Source organism: Polyodon spathula, chromosome 4 (genome assembly GCF_017654505.1).
Source record: "Polyodon spathula isolate WHYD16114869_AA chromosome 4, ASM1765450v1, whole genome shotgun sequence".
Lineage (NCBI taxonomy): Eukaryota > Metazoa > Chordata > Actinopteri > Acipenseriformes > Polyodontidae > Polyodon > Polyodon spathula.
The window spans coordinates 39,092,398-39,115,315 of record NC_054537.1 but is presented as its reverse complement, the minus strand read 5'-3'; the positions used below and the strand labels follow the sequence as shown (position 1 = coordinate 39,115,315).

Genomic DNA, 22,918 nt, shown 5'->3' with positions numbered 1-22,918 from the left:
GAGGGTATTGTGGTGGTAGCCATTTTGGTTCAGGGTGCCACTCACTCTGTGCAAGTCGCCGACTCTGGATCCAGTAAAAGAGCCCCAGACCATCACGCTTCCTCCTCCATGTTTGACAGCTTTTGTCACACACCGAGGAACCATCCTTTCATCTACTCGACGGCGTACAAAAACCCTGCGTGATGAACCGAAGATTTCAAATTTTGATTCATCGGTCCATAAGACCTTCTTCCAGTCTTCAGTAGTCCACTGGCGGTGCTTCTTGGCCCAGACAAGCCTCTTTTTCTTATTTTGCCATCTTAGCAATGGCTTTCTTACTGCCACTCGACCTGTCAAACCTGCAGCTCGAAGTCTTCTCTTCACAGTTGAAACTGAGACTTGCTTACTTCGACCAGTGTTAAGCTGTGCTTGAAGCTGTTGTCCTGTAAGCCGCCTATCACGCAAGCTGTTGACTCTCAGAAACTTCTTCTGATTCTGTTGTGGCTTTGGGTCTGTCAGACCGCTTCCTGTCAGAGTTTCCTCCAGTTTCCAACTGCCTTTTGATGGTGTAGGAAACTGTACTCACTGACACCTTGGCTTTCTTTGCAATTTCTCTAAAGGAAAGACCTGTACTTTTAAGGGTTATAATGGTCTGTCTGTCTTCCTTTGTTAATTGCCTTTTTCTCACCATTATGATAGCAATATACTACTTCCTGCAGTACAATACTGTCCAAATAATGCTTAAGAGGGTGTAGTAACAGTCTGTTCCAACACTGCTTTTATACAGACAGAGGGTTTGTAAGTAATCAACAAAAGTTGGGAAACCTGTAGGAATTGTTAGCATCAACTTTCAAGGCTTAATTTACTTCCATTGTCGCAAAACAGCTGTAAGTTGTTAACCCATTACTTATTCCCTGAAAAAGGCCTTTTTGTATAACTTTGAAATGTACATTATTTTTCAGTTTTTGGTAACCTAAACTTTTTTTTTTTACCTCTGGCAGTTTACCGCTTACCTTTGTACCATTTCAGGTTATTCACTGGACTTAAATTTCAATAAAACTGGAAAAATGGGGGTGTTCTAAAACTTTTGACCAGCAGTGTGTGTGTGTGTGTGTGTATATATATATATATAGTTTACAACCATCGAGTATTGGAGTTTCCCATCAGAACCATTTCCTTGTTATGGCTTTCTTACTGGCTTCCCATCATATATCTATCTTTCTTTTCTAATGATTCGAAAAAGTGAGATTTCCTAAGTATATTACTGAGAATTCCAGGGGGATTTCAGTGAAGTATTTCTTTATTGCAATTATTTTAAACCTTACAAATAACAAAAATGGCTAGGGCTGTGTTCAAAGGTTCGTTCACTAGGCATGAATTCGAAGGTAGTTCTAAACCTCTGAAGGTTCGTCAGGCGGCATTCCCATTTGTTTCTTTTTTCTGTTAACAGAAATCATCTGACAATGTGTGATAAAATAAATCGCACATTAAATGTCACTCACATGCAAAACTTGATCGTTTGATTTGTATAACGCATACTACTTAAACAGAAGTTGTATTAAAGTCAGTATCTTTGAAAGATACAAAATATACGCTAACTAATAATCAGGGTTGCCAGAAATTACATACATTTGTAGCCCAAAGTCAACCAAATACCAGCCCAAAAGCAGCCCAGTATTCAGTTGCCTAAACTAGGTCTAAAATAACCTAATAAACATGGTATTTTCCAGTTTCTTGCTACTTTTCTATCTTAAGGTATTAGAATGATCAGAACTCAGCAGTGCACAAACATGCACACTGTGTAGCTGCGGGTGGCAGAGTGGTTAGTGAGTGCATTTGGAACTGCGTAAGCAAAGGTCTTCAAGAAAAAAAAAAAAAAAATTGTAATCAGGGTTAAGCGTCTAGTACAGCCATACAGATATTTTAATTTTAAAAAAAAAATACAATTATACTATACATCAATAAACCTTTGCATTTAAAATGTAAAGAAAATCTAACCTACCCTAACTGAAATGTATATGTCTTTAAACTTCCATTAAACTATGTACACATGCAGCCACCTTGAAATGGTTTGCATTAGCCATGTTATACATGCTGCTGTCAAACTTTACCACAAACTCCCGAGGGGCCTGCTGTAAATCAGGCTGAAATTGGGTTGTTTCTTTGCAATCCAAATCAAATGTGGAGTACGTGTTTGACAGCAGTGTTAGTCCCATTCTATTTCAACTGTCATCTTTAACAACATATATCTGAGAGAACAATGTCTACGTTTAATTCATGATCAGACTTCCACTCTTTCCTATATATTTTGTATCGGTACTGTACATATCTTCTGTTATCAGGCACACGCAAAACATACATTACCCATAATACAATTTACGTAATAGCCACAGATATTGATGCTTGTTATTGTTACAGTGTTTAGCAACAGTGATGTAAACAGTAAGGGTTGTGTATAGCTAAGTATTTTGCTTAAAAATATTGTTAAGACTTTAAAACCATGCAAAATACATCCAAATGTAATACCCACACAAATGCCCAAAAATTAAGCACCCGGCCAAAGCCATTTTTTCATGCGCAATAAAAAATAAATAAAATACAAGCCCAATCTGGCAACCCTGCTAATACTTTTAATTTTGGAAAACCGAGTCCCATTCGCCATCTTGACAGCAGTGTTCTAAAGCATAAGCTGTATGTATTAAAACAAATGTCTCCTTAATTTAAATACTTCAACCTCTAATAGCATCTCATTCTATGTACTTCAATAATGTTTTGCAAATCCAAACCAATTAAAATATGTTGTCACTTACTATACAATATGTTTTTATATTGCATTTTTCATAACAAAGTTATCACAAAGCACTGAACAATTTAGAATAAGTCTAATCAAAAAGGTAACTAGCTTTTTATTTTGAACTTCTCAAAGACTGGCAAGTAGAATTCTCTTAGGCAGTTTGCAGGCAGGAAATGGGCCCACTAATTTCGCTCAAGTCACTGCTAAACATAGAGCTGCCATGCAGGTTGGAATTGAGAACAGTCTTACCTGGCGCTGAATAATTACTAGGTTTTCTCTGGCCTTGATGAGCTGTGCCTGAATAGTTTTTGGATCCTCCAAGTGTTTGTTTTCTCTGAAGGCATCCCTTACTCTCCTGATGGCGTAAGTCCTGGAACACACATACAACAATTCTCATTTATCTTGTTCATGTCAAAAGTCTAGTCAAAAGTTATTTTGAGACTCCTTACTTTCACAGTGAGACTATTTTATTCACACAACTTCTATATTCTAATGTAAATGTTTATCCATCTGAGGTAGTGTGGCAAAGTGCCTGACCCTGTGTGTATTATATGTTGTGTGTTAATAATGGTGTATAGTCATTGTTACACGGGAGATAAACGGGTCTGTGTAACACAAGTGTTTAAAATGTATATTTGTATTTAGGCATGAGGATTGCACAGCACTTCACGTGCAAGTAAAATGTAACAATATGTGAGCACGGGGAATTGCACTTTATTAATTCACGTGCAGTTGTACCGCGACTCCAACTGAACGATTGATTGCTAATCGAGTCTCGGTACAGCTGCATAAAAGCTGCACGTTTTCACCCACTCTGGGTTGTGTGTTCGGTGAGAGGAGAACGGGATTGGAGACGGAGGTAATTGTGATAATTGTAAGAAAAACAGAAGCTCACCGTGTTTGTCTGTGTAGTTGGTTTTGTTTGTCTATTTATTTTGGCGAAAGTGCCGTGTCCTGTGTTTTTGTTTGTTGCAACCTTTTTATTTCCTGACTGTCTGTTCACTTATTAAATGCTGAGCAAGACCATTCGCTCCGCTCCACCAAACTCCACCTCTCTTGTTGTTTGTTTCCTGGCTCTGGTCTGACGCCACCCACTCCGGCCGTCTTTGTGACAGGTAGATTATACATTTGTGAGAAAATGGACATAATAATTTAATGAACTTTAGTTATCGAAGCATAGGCAGTATTTATTTATTTATTTTCTGGGTCTCACTTTTCCCCTTCCTCTGTGGGTCACAGAACATACTTTAGTTCAGGTTTTGGAAAGTTGTTTTGGTTACTGATTCCTGCCTTTGGGAATGCACAATTGGGGTGTGCACTGTCCCAGACGAATTAGGTTAAGTACAATTGTGCTATTCAATTGTTTGTGGCGTGAAATGCATGATTTGTGACTTCGGAGGCAAAATACTATATTACAAACTCTAAATTCTACAAAATCTAAATTAAACATGCATTGCTGTCGGTGTTTCGGTCAAATGTCATGAAGGATGTTTAAATGATCAATTTACATTTTTGCTTTATTTTCAGTTTGTTTCAGATGAAGTGTTTATCCTGCCACTACACAATAGATTCACTTCCTTTGAAGCAGGTATTATTATCCCATTCCTAAGTGCACCATAGACACACATTTTAATTTATAGTATGGTGGCAGGTAAACTGACTTCACAAAAGTGAAGTCTTGGAGACTTCTGGTAAATGATTTACAAAATAAAAATAAATCAATAAATAATCACTACAAAAGTTGTTATGCTAAAAGCAAGTAAGACCTTTTCACAGTCTGTGTTTTTAAGCCCAAGTTAGAGAAAAAGGAAAATAATGATATTGTCCACAATGTGACTACTGACTACTTGGTCTTGCAGCATTACATTTATCTGGAATACAGTGCATGAGTGGGAGCTAAAATATCACTTTCCAAAGCGTGTCTAGTGAGGAACAGGTTTTTAGAAGAAACCCAATTTTAGTTGGGTTACACTTGCATACATAAATAGTCATCCCATATTTAACACCCAAATCCACAAAAATTGATTTCAGTAAGTGTAAATCAACCTAAATACACAGTTTCATATTCAGACTACAAATGACTTTACTGATGCTGATTACTAACGGCTATGAAAATATTTTAATGAATGTTAAATATCAAAGCAATAAACTCTCTTGTCTCTCTCCTCTGTGGGATACAGAACACACCCTAGAATCATCAGATGTTTCCAGCCATGCATACAACAGTAATTTATACAAACTTAACCCATTTAGCTATTAATATCACAAGCATGGGTGGTAGTACAATACCTCTGTGCATTTGATTTATGATGATGTCTCCAATCTGCTTTAACAGAACTGTCTGCGATAAAATAATTTGTATACAAAGGAGTAAAATGAACTTTTGTTTCATCATTTGGGTCCGAGACTTATAACTTCTAAACATAACTTCCTGGGATCAAAAACATCAAAACAAAGTTCTTAAGGTTGTTGCAGTACCAGCTTGGTACATAAAGTATCGTGGACATCACAAAGCATGGTTTAAAGTAGTAGTGCACAACTCGGTCCTGGAGGGCTGGTGTCCCTACAGGTTTTCATTCCAGCTGCACTCTAAAATACTTTATTGGACCGTATTAGAAGCATAACTGGTCCAATTAACTAATTTAGGGTATGGTTAGAACAAAAACCAGGAGGGACACTTAGCAAGTCTAAAGAAACGTTCTGTCCACAGTGAGGCTGGTACTCATCCCCTAGTTGATATAGTAGAGTGTTAAGGTGTTGTTTTGCTGCAAGGCTTCTTCGGGCTTACCTTTCTTCATGTGTTCACCGAGGTGTTTTTTGTTTTTGTTTTTTTACTTTCTGAAGGCAGTCAGAATGTTCAGTCCCAACCTGAACAAAACATGATGGCTAAGCTGTCTAGAGCACTGTGCTTCTGATCAGAGATTTGGGGGAAATTGTATGTTATTAGGAAATACATCTCCTGTCTCAGTCAGTATCACCACCCAAGCAGCGTTACTTGATGTACCACAACAAATAATTGTGCATGGAATTCGAAGTATTATTTACACACTAATGATTTATATAATCATAGTTGTTACTGCCTGGGTTTACAGTAGATTTGAGTTCTGAATTTATGCTTAAAAAGACAAGAATATAATGTGACCTGTTGCTGAAGTGCAAATATCAAAAGGCCAATGTTTATTGCAATGAGGTAGTTTAGATATAAAGGGAGGACTTCTTGGAAAGGGAACTATGGTACGCATGTACAAGGTAGCAGAATTTCAAAGTTGCAAGCAAACACTTTAAATACTTTAATTTACAAATACTTCACATAAAAAAAAAAAAAGAACTACTGGAAGTCAACATCCTGGCACTGGAACAATGTGTATTTACTTCAATTAGGAACTAAGCTATATTTTACCGTAAATTAATAAAAGGACCACAAGCCATGTATTTCAATAAACAATATGAATCCAGATCATCAGACTATGCTTATTCAAATGTAAAAATAATCAAAGCAATTATGGATAAGGCATTTTTTTCTTGTTCTGCATATGGGTGTTAATTGGTCGCCTAGTTTCTAATACCATAATTGGAAAAGAAAATGGAAATATATTACACCCCCAGCCGCGAAAGGTACAGATCACCTTTAAATTCAACCAAACAAGGTCCCAGGGATCTTGAGGTGAAATTATTTCCTATGAGGATTTTATGATGCATTCCCCAACAACTGGGTCACACAGAATCTAATTATTATTAGATGAAATGTATGTCTTGTAAAATCGAGTTTAAGGTGGCAGGGAATTAGGTGGAGATACACTCTGTATGTGTGCATGTATGAGTTTGCACAAAGAGATCTGATTTATCAGCCATACTGTAACACTTGCAACAGGCCACATGGATGGCAAGCTGTTTATTGTTCTGGAGGGATATCTGTCCATTTCTCAATAAAATTTTGTCTGCGGAAATTTGCAACAGTCTACCCAAAGATATATTTTAGCTTCCTAAAATTATGAGTCAGCGTGGGGGTGGTAGTAGTGAGCCTAAAACAACATTATTGGTTATTTCAAATTGGGAGAAAAATGGGGTAAAAAAAATCAATTGTCGACTACTAGATTAAAAAAAAAAACAAAAAAAAAACACCTATCCTTTGATCTATCAAGGAAAACATTTATTTTTAGTTTGTTTATTATTCATGTGTAGGTGTACACAAAGAAAGTCTGAGAGCTCAGTGATTCAGGGAATGGTCACTGGTGGCAGGTTTTAGAGCAAAAACAAGATACTAGTTCTGTAACCTGGAAGCAAAACATTCACATGCAGGTTAATATCAGGAAGCTTACTATAACTAAGTGTTATAACACGAAACCCTATATTAAGGGGATACTAATAATTTTACGTAAGACTGCAAACTGCATTTTTAAAAAAACTGCGCAAACTCCTCTAAAAATGACCTTATGCAAATCTCAAAGAATGGAATATTCTTGAGCATATAATCCATCAGACAAAACCACCTTTAAAACCACTAAAGCCCAGACATCTTAACTGACAAGGGAGGCATTTAAAAGCTGCAAAAGACTGTCACGTTGTACTGTACCAGCTTCACACAATGGGGTGCCATTAGAGGGTGCTGGAAAGCCATTAATGATCCCCACATCAGACACTGACATTTCCTTGCGACTGCCTCACAAAAACTGGGATCTGATAAATAATACATCTCAATCAATCAGGCAAAGTAGGCCGCTGTGTGCCACCCTGCTGCCTGGCAGCGACAGATGGTGTGTACTTTTAATTAAGGCCTGTTCATCTATAATGGGACAAAGGGGGTGTATTGCTAATAGGATTTAATAAAAGTGGAACCTACTTCTGGTTTGCGGGTGGTGCCGCAGCTAGTTTCCTACACTACATAAGCTTCATGAGCAGCTGGAATTGTAAAATGAAAACATCCAATTGAAACACAAAACCCAACAAAAGGAAAATCCACATGGGTACGTTGCTTGGTACCCACTGAAATGCAGATATTTGCATTAAAGGGGGTGTCCCTTTTTTCTCCTCTGTGCTGTTGCAATGAACACTAAGGTATCAAAATGTCAATAATTACACCAGCATAAAAAGAAGGCCCTGTGAATGACCATTATTCTTATTTACAGTGCATTCTAATTTGTAACATATGCAGCCTTTATGAGCATTTGTCTGTATTTCTCAGTTTGGCTTTTTTATGTCTTTAATTTGGGTACAGATACTATTTACAGAACAATGATGCTCCACCAACATGATGCCACCATCAGTATAAAGCAGGTATAAATATCCGGTATTATTAGGTTTTTTAATAATTGACACTGGCATCTTTGGGAAAATGAAACCTGCTCCCCTATAACAGTGCATTTTAAATGTAGGTTAAACAATTTTATTTAAATGTATTGGTGCTGGGGTTCCCAAACTTTGATGCCTTGACTGAGGACCACCACCAAAAATTGTTATACCTTTTAACAGGGGTGTGCAATTTTCTAGAAAAAAAATACTTGTCCTTCTTAATCTACTTGCCCCTCAAAACACACACCAAAAAGTAGACTATAAAACTAGGATTTTGGTTTTATTTAACAGTGAATACAATCAATCAATTAGTGATTAACAAGGGTGGATCTAGCTTTGTAGCTTGACAAGTTCACTAAACTCTTCAAGATACACAAAATGTTCCCTGTGACCCCCACTTCACCTTAACAAATGTAAAACATACAGTAGCGTGCACGGAGGAAGGCAGTAGCAGGGCTGGTAGGTGACGTAATCACACACGAAGACATACGCCCGATCGATTGTAACAAGGTTGGGAACCCTGTGCAGGAGAAGGGGGCAGGGCAGAGCCCTGCTCCTATAAAATGTATTGTTTTGTATTATTATTATATATTATTATATATATATATATATATATATATATATATATATATATATATATATATATATTTTTATTTAAATGACGATGAATTATGAAATTATTATATACTTTAAAAATGTATTGACGGCACAGCCGTGTTTTGTTATTGTAGCCATATGTTTTGTTTTTGTATTTAATCCATCGGTCACTAATATAAATGCCTGCAGTTCCCACTGCTCACTGTGGGTGTTCGAGAGGAGGAACGAGAGCAAGCAAGGAAAGAAAGAAGAAATTTAAAAACAAAACTTAAAGGAACCGTCAAGGCTACTGCCCAGCCGGACATGAAGTGACTTTTGTGTTCGTGACTTGTTTTGTTGATTATTTCATTTTGCTCTGTGAGAAGTCTTTGTTTGTTTAAATATATTATTTATTTTTGTTTAAATAAACGGTGCACCATGCACCTTTGCCCTGCAGTACCTTGCTGTGTTTTGCTTCCTGCATCTGGCCTGACATCACCACTCACGGTCAGCTTGTCACACCAATATAAGCTGCTTGCAATGGAGCTGGCTCTTTTGTACAGCAGTACCAGTGCTATGCTTTGGTGCGATAGATCCTGGGTTCGCGCCCGCCCTCCATCTGTGTGTGGATTGCCTCGCACTGTGTGACGTGCCTGCCTGCGTTAACCATGATCGCTACAATACCTTTAAGGAAATGTTCCTTTCAGTGCAGTTTGGAACACATTTGCTAGTAAATTTAAGTAACATACTAAGAGTACAACTATAATAAGCAATACTTGGGAGTTCTTGAAATATAAAAATACCTGCTTCTTGATTTTTTTCCCCACTATTTCACTATAAACTGAATCCAACTCTGATGCACAGGTGCTTTAGTCTGTTAAATCACTGATATGAAAACTATTACTGCTGCTTCGTGGAATTCTGATTTTTGTTGACGTTCTTTCAGTTTTGTGTTTAACTGTCAAGTTTCTCTGCATTTTTTTTTTTTTTTTTTATCAAAACGCACGACAAGTTTACAGTAGACTCTAAATTCTGCAAATACAAAATATGTTTTTTCTTTTGTTTATTTCTATTATATACTTTTTTTTAATGCAGCATTTTACTGCTATTTTTCCTTATCTAACATTTTGTCCCATGATGGCTAACTGGAACACTTTCACTGGTATAATATTCATGTTAATAGTTTCACAAATCACTATGTATATATATATTTTTTTTCTTTTTAAACATCACAACTACACGCTTGACCACGAACTGTTATAAATTACACAACACGACTTTTTCTAATCCGCTAATACCTAAAAACTATGTTGTTTTTTTTTTCACTTTACTACATTGCAGTATTTAAATATTAAGTTTATGTATTAAGAAAGCAGTATCACTTATTTGTTCATTTACAAAAAACACCTTAAGTTTAAAAGGTTAGTCTGTGCCTTGCCAGAGGCTCTCAGGCAACCATTTCTGGGTTTCTTTTAACCAATAGGAGATCAGCTTCTTCCACAACTATCCAATCAGAAGTCATAAGGGTTGAACGTAAATACTTTTTAAAAATGTTTGGGGAAAATAATTGGGGTCTTGCAATTTTTTTCACCTTTCTTGCAACTCTGCTTGCGTTTCGATTGTTTTGCGTATAATCATAAGTGAGTGAAAAAATGGGTTGAGGAGAAACTGCAATTATCGCAGCACTGCAGAAATTAATAAATTAACATAAATTAACACAGGAAATCAACCGTAATATACACTCTCTCTCGGTATATAACCCTCACAACTTTTTGCAAAATGACGACGCATTATTTGGGCTTAATCAGGCATAGCCCCAGCACCTCTTCAGCTATCAAAGTTAAAAATGTCATTAAATGTTTTGCTCTCAAATGCGGTATTCCTGCAATTTTCAACAGTTTTATCCATTCTGCAAGTTCTTGCGTGCGCTAAACAGAGACTGTTCACTGACAGGGACATTTAATTACTTTACCATTTACATGCCATAAAGATGACACTGGCTGCAAAAGAAGGACTGCGACTCTGTTGTTGTTTTTTATAAACTAATGAAATAAGCTTACTTGATTTGAAAAACATTTTGAACGATACAAGCAAAATTCCTACACTACATGGTTTGATTGATTGAGTAGTACACAACAAGCTTCAATATGAAGCTGAACATTAATTTCAATAAACAAGTTTTTAATGAAAACAAATATTGTAGCCTACTTCACTGAAGTGAAAACTGGCTTGTTATTTTTAAATACCATGGCTTCCAATTATACTACTGCTTAATAACAGGAAGAATATTTTATTTCGGGTTGGTGTTGAACTTAAAAAGTGTTCATGCCTGCCTGTCCCCTACCCCCACACAGGAACATCGCCCTGCTAACTTCCCCTATTGAAAAAAATATAAAAACAACAACAGTCTGGTGTCTCCTCTCCCCGCCCTTGTCGCCGCTCCATAACTACTGTACTCAGTTGTAGACTGTCTGACTGCATATGCAACATAAACACGCCTGTAAAGCTAAGTGGGAGAGGTATGTTTCACTTTATTTATGCAGGAGGAAGATATAAAAAACTACTAAAAAAAAACTATTCAATGCCAGAAATCCTGCATTTCTTTTTCATTTATTTATTTTCTTAAATTTAAATGAACGTTAGAATTAATATAATTGCCTATATTGTTTATGTATCACGCCCTTTTGTTGTATGTTGTATATTGGTACATACAGTTAGCGCAGACACGAGTGGACGTCAATATTACACTCAAAATAACCCCAAGCACCCAACAGCAGCATTTGTGTAAATTAATTGTTCTTCTGGTCTGGGTAACATTGCTTCGTCAGAGTCATTTGGGAGGGAACGTTTTTGTACGAGCTATTGCCCCCATGAAAATAATCTCACGGTCCTCTGCCCCCAGTTGGGGAACCCCTATGCTAGTGTTTTTCCTGGGGCCATCTAACCATCACCAAAATACTTTCTACGGTATTTTAAAAAGGTAAGAGATAGAAATACTGACTCTGGCTACAGTATGAACTACATCCCATTGTCTCTTGAAAATTTGTAATAATGAAATCATAGTTCTGCTACAAAGACATTATCACCAGCCGTGCTACACCAAAAAGCTCATACAGTACAGTATGTGTAGCAATACAATATCTGCTTTAACCCAAAAAACAGCATCTACTGACCGATGACCAGCACTCATCTCTCCAAGTCTATCCGGCATTTTATCAAGCTGTTGAACTGCATGCACAAAAAGATGGATAGAGCTTATTTAAATCACTCAAAAATACCAATAATCGAAAGCAGACTATCACTTACTTTCTGCTGTTCCATGCACTTTTGGATTCCCTGTAACATTTGATTACTTCTACTTGAAACTCCCTTGTGTTGTAATGTAGCTGATATCATACCAGGTATTAACATACTTTTAAATATGAGAATCAGGTACCCCTTTTTAACCAAATGACACTTTGGTTAGCAAAAGATTTTGAGGGCAATAGTTAAATCGTGGTTGTAGTCATCCGTCTACAGTAGCAATATTGATAAGCTAATCAGTCAAGTTCCAACCCAGTTTGTATTTTGTACTTTAACTGTAGATCTTAAAATTATAATAATTAAGCATAAATAGTTTCTACAATAAATGCCCCCTCCTCTCTTTTGTCGATATCATGTAGTTTGGATTTCTGTCAACCCAATATGATAATGTAACAATTTTCCTCTATGGCTAATTTCCAGACCAGTCATTATTTTCTCTCATTCTGAAATGTCATGTGATCATCTGACCACACTGCTCTTGTAGAATAGGGCAAAAATAAAAATAAGAAGAGGAGCAAGATTAGAATTAACCTTTGTAGTTAACTGGATATTAAACTATCTATCCGACATTACGTGAACACAGCAAAATGTAATAAATGCAGCCTCACAATATTTTGCATAAAACAATCAGAAATTGATTTTGTTGATCAACCAACAATTTGTTCAATAAAAAGTCCCTACTAAAATATCTGGAACCTCATTCTTTAACTAGAAGTGACCAGGATGAGCTTCACAGTCTATAAACTTTGTTACATACAAGCAAAAGAGGACATTTTAAATTACGAACGCTCCATGCACATTGGTCACAAAATTATAAATAAATATAGTAATATATAATTTGGAGTTAGCTGGGTATTCTCATAGATATTTACATATTGTTGTTTAGTTAGCATAGAAAATGAGCATTAGGTATTGTTATCACACCATCAGCCCTGTGGATAGCTTCCCTTGTGATTAGCAGTGAAGGCTTTTTAAAAGATAATTTGCATAGCATGAATTTCATGTGTAGAATTTTGTTACGGTAATCGAGGCTGGCAATCCTTAAAGACGACTCCAGGCATAAATGTAAATGTTTTACCTCAGGAGAAAAAAATCACCAACCTGAAAATTCTTGTAATCACACAGCCACTTTGCTCTCAAACCATTGCAGCCCATCTGTTTAGAGCAAAAGCTGCAAACATTTCAACCTGGTAGCTAGTGCCAAGAAATTTAGGATCATTAGTTACAGAACAATAACAGGTGCAAGTGGATGTTGATGTTGGCCGTCAACATAAAAACATAAAAAAAAAAAAAACACACAATTAAAATCATTTTTAAAACTTTCCAAAATGTTCCAAGCAGATGGACTTTAAATGGACTAAAGCAAAACTTGGTATGTCCTCCCTTAGACTTGATCACTGCTGGCACTATAGTAGCAACACATAACACAATTCTACATTAAAGATAAAGTAACACAGTGTGTGTGTGTGTGTGTGTGTGTATATATATATATATATATATATATATATATATATATATATATATATATATATATATATATATATATATATATTTTTTTTTTTTTTACCACTAAAGATGTACAAAACTATTGACAAGGTATGAAATTTAATGGCTATTGGGAGATCTAGTAAAGGTCGCTACACATCAGCTGCAATGCAATTTTTCATCGGGTGACAACATACTTTCGCAGCGAAATGACCACACACACCAGAGGCGATGCAACAGATTTGAAAATGGCCAGATCCACAAAACTATTAAATTGCTATTGATAAAACTATGATCAAGACTGGTACATATTCATCAACATGATGTGGAAATTATGAGTGTCTTCTCTGATGGTATTTCAATATGGCAATAAATCATATATTAAATCCTACATATTACCTTTCGTCTGTATCTTTATAATTTCAATGATCTTTCTCATAAAGCTCTGGATATTTTTTTTCCTCCGTCATTTAGATAGTGTTTCACCCGGGTGGACAGCGTCCATTGAAGCTGTTCCCCGATTTCTCAATTCCCTAGTTGTCACGTGACAAAAATTGCCCGAGTGCCTGCTGTGTCATCACTCATCAAAAGCATAGGTTGTATTGAGAACCACTGATCTAAACGCACTGGTGTTCTAGGAAGAAAAAAAACACTCAAAAAGCCTAAGAAAAGAATTTAAGAAAGGAAATAATTAAAATATGTATATATTTAACCTTCCATATTAGTGATATCCCGTTCAAAATGTTAAAATTAGAAAATGTTTTATTATTTCTCAAAGTAACACACACACAACATATTACAATAAACTAGCTGGACATTATGAAAATACACTATGTTAAAAATCTGAACAGCAAGTTTTATTTTTAAACAGTGTGTTTTAACTGATAAACAGCTAAGAACACTTCAACTGTTCCCGATGTTTTACTGTGTATAACAGCAAGCAGTTAAGCTACTGTCTGTAACTCTGCTTAAGAAAAATGTGAGCTGTTTTTGCTTCTTTGACATGGGCTATTAATTGTAGGGGAATAAGTACTGTACATACAAAAACATGAATGTGTATATCTAAATAGTTTAGAAATTAATAATTCAAACAGGTTTACTGTACTTGAATCAAGATGAATATATGTCTTTGTTCACAGGTGACAAGTGAGGTTTTGTTACAATACAAAGAAAATAAATTATAAAATTAGAAGGTTGTTTACAAGGTAAATTCTGTCAATGTGCGCCTGCTGAATTGAGAGGGGGGCCCTTCTCATAGGACTTGTCCCAGGCCCCAAAACTACTGGCTGCGGTCCTGACACTGACTATCAGCATTATTAAAGGACAAGGTTAAATAAAAAATAAATAAATAATAAAAAAAACATTTTATTGTTTTAACCTGACTTTTGTTAGTGATATTTAACACTTTAAAACAATAAATGGTTAGATGTACAGTTAAAAAAACACACACACACAAAAAAAAAAATAAGAACTGGTTGTGTTACATGCTCTCAGACCAGGACTCCACTAACTAACACTGGGCAAGGGAGGTGCAACTGTACACAGTTAGAGGTGCCCTCACCGATTCCATACACAACACTTGCAAAATATCACAAATATAAAATGCTGAGTTCGTTGCAGTCATCAACTGCACAGTTGACCTATTCAACATAATAAGGCAACAAACAAGTGAGTACTACAACTTGCTCCTAAAGTTCCACCCAAAAATTATAGTCTGGTGCCCTGTTTAGGAAGCTGGTTGATTAAATAAATAACTAGCTATTAAGTTAGACTGTTTAAATTTCTGTGGCCAATAATTAGCTTTATATATGAATTATACAACATTCTGCACTTTGGCCTTGCCTTAAGTTTAGTGGCCGTAGTGCCATCCACAAATGTACTGAACTGAAGCTCATTTTGGCCTTGCCCTATTTTTTGCCAATTTGAAGCCTGTTAATCACAATGTATTTTACTACAGTACACAATACCGCACCTCAACTGGGCTTTCCTGCAGAAATGTTTTAAATAAACAAACTGACACAATCTGTTACGGCCCCAGATGCAACAGACTGTTACGACTATTGGATTTAGCACATTTTCTGCTTGCGGTTAACCATGTCTGTAGGCCTACCTGTTACATATGCTCTGCATTATGTTAACTCAAAAGGGAGACCACAACAGCACGGGTGATAATCAAAAGACATGAGGGAAGCATGTATAAACTATTTAATAAGCCTTTCGTCAGACACATTTTTACATTGCAAATTGAAAAACAAATAAGTACAGGTCTAATCTAGTGAAGGAAATACACTTTGTTTAAACTTTAATCTGTACAATATTTCTTTAGAACTGATATGTAATTCTTAAATTGCATTTCTGTTGTTGGATAAAATCATTAATTAAGTGAAGAGGCCAACAGTACTGTTGATGGAAAGCTGGACTTGCCAGGTACTGGCTGCAGGGGAAAACAATTGTGGAATCTCCCACCAGAGGTCACTGTATTACTCCAGCCTGGACACTCAAGGTTTTGTTAAGAAGCATGCTGAAGCAGAATCTTCATGAATTATGTTTCACCAAACAGAAAACCAATTAACAGTCCTTGCATATCCATAAGGGTATAGTCATTTTAATCAAACTATCAGATTCAACAATTAAAAAAAAAAAAAAAAAAAAAAAAAAAAACACATGTTTTAATGGTTAAATGTGTAAACATGAAAGCCTGTTTCATTCATAAAATAGTGGTTGTGGCAAGATTGTGATATGGGGGGAGGGGGCACAGTCTAGTTGCCCTGGTCAGTTAACTCTGATATTGCCATGGTTATCATACGGTACCGTATGTTGTTTTACATACAGTACCACAAGCGTGTACTTAATACATGTAGACTATACAACGACCGATCATGGATCATTCACCCTGTTCAAATAAACAGTTTAAGCGTTAAGGGGTTATATATTAGTGGAGCTTGACTGATAAACTTCTTCGATTAACACTTACATTGGTAAGCCGTTCTGCACTTCATCAATGTTATGAAATCAAACATTGGACTGTATACACGCACCCAATATTAAAGCTACATTATTAAAAGCAACATATAAATTAAAATGCAATGCATTCAACTTGCTTGCTTCATAAGTAGTAGGCGATATTGTTCACAATTTTTTTTTACCTGTAGTTGTAAGCAGTGAAATTCTTGCTTTCTTTTAACATCAGTCTGTACAGAGAAAGCACTTGAGTTCTGCTGGAGGCTGCCATCTTGCAAACAAACAGACGACCTCAGCTTGCAGGACCCAAGAAAGCAGCTTACACAGAGAGGACCTGATTAGATATTTCAGAAACTCTTTGTTTCACAAGTACTTATGAAATTGGTATGCAGTTACTATGATATTACTTATGAATGGTGTATTACTTTACCAATATAATTTGACATTTTAATATTAAACTGCGCTAACATTTCATTTTTTTAAAAAAATAAAGGCAAATGTGAGGTCTACTAAGCGGCACACACTGTCAGTGACAGCAACCACACACCAACAGCAACGCGACGACTACTAGGCTGGTTGAGTGTTGTTCCTTGTGGTTTAGGTTACATAGGCTGGGACCAAATCAAAACTTTGACAAGCCATTAACCGCACTCAACAAAACTGTATTTAATAGCGTTTTCATTTTATGAGTAGAAGAGTCAACATACTTACAAAAAAAAACTGCTGTTAATACAGTTTTTAGCGGGCTGTCAAAGTTTTGATTTGGTCCCAGCCATAATCTAACTGCAGATACCAACATTATAGTGAAACTAATACTGAGAAGATAATTAGGTGCTACGTGTTGTATTTGAAATATCTTTAAATCCTAAATTAAAGTACAGTATATATACATAAAAAAAAAACAAGCCAAAGACTAAACAATTTTTAAAAATAAAACAAAACAAAACAAAAAAAACCTAGCGATAATTTTGGTTATGCTAACTGCATTTAAGACAAACAAACTTTGTTATTGATTAAAGGAGTGATATTCTACTGGTAATCTCTCCCCAATTTAAACTATCTTTGAGTATTAATGTAAAATATTGATTAATCTGTCTTAAAAATTGTCCATGCACAGCCATTGTGTTAAGGCAAGCTTTTCAGTCACGGGTAATTTTAATGTATAGTTTAGGCTACCTGACCATCTAATTGAAACCAATAAAAAAGTGGCCGACTTATTACAAGTTTTAATATATCCTATAAAACACTGGGAAGTAACCTTTTCCAGAGAAGTGGTTTAGTTTTAGAGCAAAGATTGCCTTCAGGACCTTAAAACAAGATCAATACTGTTCATTACTTAAATAATTGTGATAAAGTGGTATCATCTTATGTATTACTGTGGGCTCAGAAGATAGCAGACTATGTGCTGGCCAGCAGGTCACAAGTTATCTTACTGCCTAATTAATATGATAATTAATTCAGTACTGGGAAATGCCTGCTGATTATTATAATGCAACATTTTGCATTTTGCATCCCATGCTGAATATTGTTATAATCAAGAAATAAGTCATTGTGGAAGATATTATTCTTGTTTCGTTTCATACACTTATAATATCTTTTCTATCCAACAGTGCTTAGCTCTTTTATTTGAGTGGAATTAGGTGTGTCTTTTTTAGTCTTTTTTAGGGAAGGCTACCAAGTTACCAAGGCTATACACATGGTGAGCCGAAGGATGGGAATCGGTAAACTGGAATCTCGTTCCTTCTAAATTTTATTTTTCATTAAAAATGAGTGCACAGACACACTAGTCCCTTGCTGAACAGAACATGTGGGGAAACACAAAGATTGTCAAAAATCATTGTGCTTAATGTGTTCTCTGTGTGCATTACATTATGCAAAAATATAAATCTGTACAGTAGGCCTATACAGTGAAGTAGTAAAATCATTTGAATACCTACTGCACTTTAGCCTATAGGTTACCATTACTGTACAATGCAAAAATAATAAAAGATAATTTTAAGTTGAAACTAAATTATTTTAGTGCTTTTACTTTAGGCATTTTAGCACAGTTAACACACAATTAATCATGGTGCTGCATTAACAGGTTGTGAAATTGTAGCATTACATGAAAATGAAGGCAGACTCATAACAAAGTGCAGTTTTCGAACTACTTGGTTTATATTACTGCAAAATAACCACTCAGTAACAGCGACTGTAGAGGATGATAAAGTAGTTTGGCAGAATGTCACCGACTACAGTAAAGATAAACCACTGTAGGCTGTGGTTAAGCCAAAATAAAAGTGTGTACAACAATTAGGGGGTCTTGCTCTCTCACCAGTCCCCAACCAAAAGAGGGAGTCATCGCCCCCATTCCATTATCAGTCTCTCCCTATAACCAGGCTCCCATAGGTCCAAAATAGCCCTGCCACTGCCATCACTGACGCACAGTTACAGTTCAGGGGCTGCCGTTCAAAACAATTTGAACAGAAGCGACATTAGTTATTTATTGGACATACACAATCCATCGATTTGTGAAACCACTAAAACATGAAGGATGTCAAGTATGTTTATAATGATAGAAATGAAATGCTTATACATGAGATTTTCTGTACGATATTTTATTATTGTTTTAAAATAAAATACAGACTGTAAATCTCATAAGCAGTGTGTTTATGTATCAATTCATTATTTTTCAATGAGAGTAGTGTAGAGAAAACAAAAAAAAAAGCCATCAGGGTATGAAACCAGGATCATCCTGCTGCCGCAGTGTTCCAGTTAGCAGTCATGGGACAAGATGTTAGATGAGGAAAACTAGCTGTAAACTGTTGTACACTGTTTTTTTTATTTTTTTTATAATAGAAACAAATTAAACAAAACGCATATTTTGTCTTTGCAGAATTTGATGGAGCCTACTGTAAATGTTGCATGCATTTTGGTAGAAAAAAAAACAGTAAAAAATGCAGAGAAACGTGACAGGTTATACATAAGTCCTTTAAAAATCTGGGGTTCAGCAGTTACAAAACTGAAAGAACGTCAAGAAAAACCAGAATTCCACAAAGCAGCAGTAATAGCTGGCAATTATTTCGTAACTGTGATTCCAAACTAAAACACCTGTACATCAGGAGTTGGATTCAGCTTATAGAGAAAGAGTTGAAAAAAAAGGAAGAAGCTATTTTTATATTTTTATACCTCCCAAGTATTGCTTATTATAGTTGTACTCTTAGTATGTTACTTAAATGTACTAGCAAATGTATTCCAAACTGCAATGAAAGAAACATTTCCTTAAAGTATGTTATACATTTGTTGAGGTGAGGTGGGGTCACAGGGAACCTTGTGTAGCTTGAAGAATTTAGTGAACCTGTCAAGTTACAAGGCTGGCCTGCCCCTGCCCCTGCTAATTCAGTTCAATTTTATTTTTATATAGCGCCTTTTGCAACAAGTCACCACAAAGTGCTTTACAAAGGTAAAAACAATACATATTACTGAACAACAGTAAGCATTTAAAAAAAGAACAGAATAAAAACAAAATAGAATATACAAGCTGTATAAAAAAATATGATTTTAATCTAGAAAATAAATAAATAAAAACAGTGGGAACAATATCGAGGCATGAGGATATCAGCTCATCTGGATGAAAATGCCAGGCTATAGAAACGGGTTTTCAGTCTAGACTTGAAGACTTTGACTGAAGGGGCTTCTCTAATTGTGATGGTCAAGTTGTTCCATAATTTAGGTGCCAAATAACTAAAAAATCTACCATCTGAATTTTTTTCTGAATAATAGGTACAGATATTAAGCCAGCATCCAGTGATCAGAGCGGGCGATTGGGGACACAGGGTTCCAAAATAGCTTTACGGTATGGAGGTGCAAGACCATTTAAAGCCTTATAAGTTAGTCGCAACACGTTAAAATCTATTCTAAAACTAACCGGTAGCCAGTGTAAAAATGCCAGCACTGGGATGATATGATCTTGCCTCTTGACCCAAGTTAAAGTTCTGGCTGCAGTATTTTGTACAAGTTGAAGGGGGGAAATAATGTTGTGGTTAGTCCCAATGAAAAGACCATAAAAGCATACATTAATCTCTCTGCATCCTGTGTAGAAAGAATACCTCTTAGTCTTGCAATATTTCTTAAATGAAAAAATGACATTTTTGTGGCATTTTTAATGTGTGCTTCGAAAGAAAGTTCTGTATCTAATATAACACCTAGGTTTTTTCATCTGCCCTAAAATCTATACAGATTCCATCAGATAAAACATCAATCAAATGTGTATCTTCATTCGAGGCCCCAGTATCATCACTTCTGTTTTGTCTGAATTTTACACTAAAAAGTTATTAAACAACCAGTTCTTAGTGTCAGCAAGGCAGCTATTCAAAATGTTAGCAGCAAATACATAGTTCTGTTTGAGGGACAAGTAAAGCTGAGTATCATCAGCATAACAGTGGAAACTACCTCCATGTCTACGAATAATGTCACCCAAGGGTAACATATAAAGAGAAAATAAAATTGGGTCAAGAATTGAACCCTGAGGAACCCCACAAGTAACATCTGATAAAAAGGAGGTCACCTCTTCAATTTTTATAAACTGAAATCTGTTTGACAGATAGGACCGGAACCAAGACAAGACAGTGCCTGACAATCCCACCAAACGTTCAAGACGATCAATTAAAAGAGAGCAATCTTGTCAAATGGTGTCAAAAGCTGCACTTAAATCAAGTCAAACAAGAACCAAAGGTGAGACCAAGTCATAGGACAGCAGAACATCTTTCACTAATCGGATTAGTGCTGTCTCAGTACTATGTTAAGGCTTAAAATGAGACTGACATTTCTCAGAAATATTCTGTGCATCAAGAAATCTATTGAGTTGACCAGCCATTACTCTTTCTAATGCTTTGGACAGAAAAGAGAGATTGGAAATAGGTCTGCAGCAGTGGTATCAAAGTACTGAGGTCTTAAAGGAGTCTGACACTATGCCTGATAAAAGAGAACTGTTAATAATATTTAAAATAGTGGTATTTATTTTTGAATATATTTCTTTAAAAGTATGATAGGAATAGGATCTAATGTGCAAGTTGTGAGTTTCACTTTTCTAAATAAGGAATCCAGCTCTACTTCAGATGTCAAGGAAAAAAACCCAAGGATCTATTTTGGTTCAGTATCAGTAATGTTGTTTGCTGACAGTCTTGATTTAATACAGAGTTACTAATCTGATTTCTAATGTCAGACACTTTTTTGTTAAAGTGATTCATAAACTCAGCACAGCTTACTTAGAATATTCTGTGTAACACATTCTGATTGAGCAGTTGTTAATTTTGCTATTGACTCAATGAGAAATCTTGGGTTATTCCTGTTTTTATCAATAAGATTTGATAGATACACTGATCTAGCTTGAGACAGTGCAGCCCTATTTTAGAAACACTGTCTTTCCAATTAAGATAGTGTACCTGGAGTCCAATAGCTATCCATCTATCTTTTACTTTACAACAAATACGTTTGTGTATGTGTGTTGTTTCATTAAACCAGGGAGAAAATCTTTTTGTTGATAATTTCTTAAGTTTATAAGGTGCAATACTATTGAGTGTATTTGTAAGAGTTGTGTTATAACTATTCACCAGCTCCCCAACTGCTCCTGAATGGGTGAACGCTGGAACAGTCAAAACTTCCAGGAACTTATCAGCTGTTAATGCATTTTAAGTTCTAGTTTTAACACAGCTTGGGTTTGTTATATTGATACTGGCAATAACATATCAAAGATAACGGCAGAATGATCGGAAACTGTTAGATCCTTAATAGAAAGATTCTGGATAGTTAAACCACAAGACATAACCAGCTCTAGGGTATGGCCGTAAACATAAGAACATAAGAACATAAGAAAGTTTACAAACGAGAGGAGGCTATTCAGCCCATCTTGCTTGTTTGGTTTTTAGTAGCTTATTGATCCCAGAATCTCATCAAGCAGCTTCTTGAAGGATCCCAGGGTGTCAGCTTCAACAACATTACTGGGGAGTTGATTCCAGACCCTCACAATTTTCTGTCCTATTTTCTGTTCTGAATGCCCCTTTGTCTAATTTCCATTTGTGACCTCTTGTCCTTGTTTCTTTTTTCAGGTTGAAAAAGTCCCTTTGGTCGACATTGTCAATACCTTTTAGAATTTTGAATGCTTGAATTAGGTCGCCGAGTAGTCTTCTTTGTTCAAGACTGAACAGATTCAATTCTTTTAGCCTGTCTGCATATGACATGCCTTTTAAACCCAGAATAATTCTGGTCGCTCTTCTTTGCACCCTTTCTAGAGCAGCAATATCTTTTTTATAGTGAGGTGACCAGAACTGAACACAATATTCAAGATGAGGTCTTACTAGTGCATTGTACAGTTTTAACATTACTTCCCTTCATTTAAATTCAACACTTTTCACAATGTCTCTTAACATGAGTACAATCCGTGACATGCTGAGTAAAGCCAAACAATTCCAGCATTCCCAAAAAGTTTCTACCAAGGGGGTCACTGTCACTAATTGATTGATTGTGTTCACTGTTAAAGAAAACCAAATTAGT

The 22,918-nt window shown here is 35.8% G+C and overlaps 1 protein-coding gene across 2 annotated transcripts in view; it reads right to left on the bottom strand.

Moving 5' to 3' along the window:
* LOC121314522 (LYR motif-containing protein 4A) overlaps positions 1-16,677 on the bottom strand; it is an 85,221-nt gene extending 68,544 nt beyond the window's left edge. For both annotated transcript variants that reach the window (XM_041247896.1, XM_041247897.1), the window contains exons 1-2: positions 16,573-16,677; positions 3,023-3,143 (exon numbers count right to left, since the gene is read on the bottom strand). In XM_041247896.1, coding sequence (XP_041103830.1) covers positions 3,023-3,143; positions 16,573-16,658 — 207 coding nt within the window. In that variant the 5' untranslated portion in view covers positions 16,659-16,677. The remainder of the gene's footprint in view (positions 1-3,022; positions 3,144-16,572) is intronic.
* Positions 16,678-22,918: the final 6,241 nt, after the last annotated feature.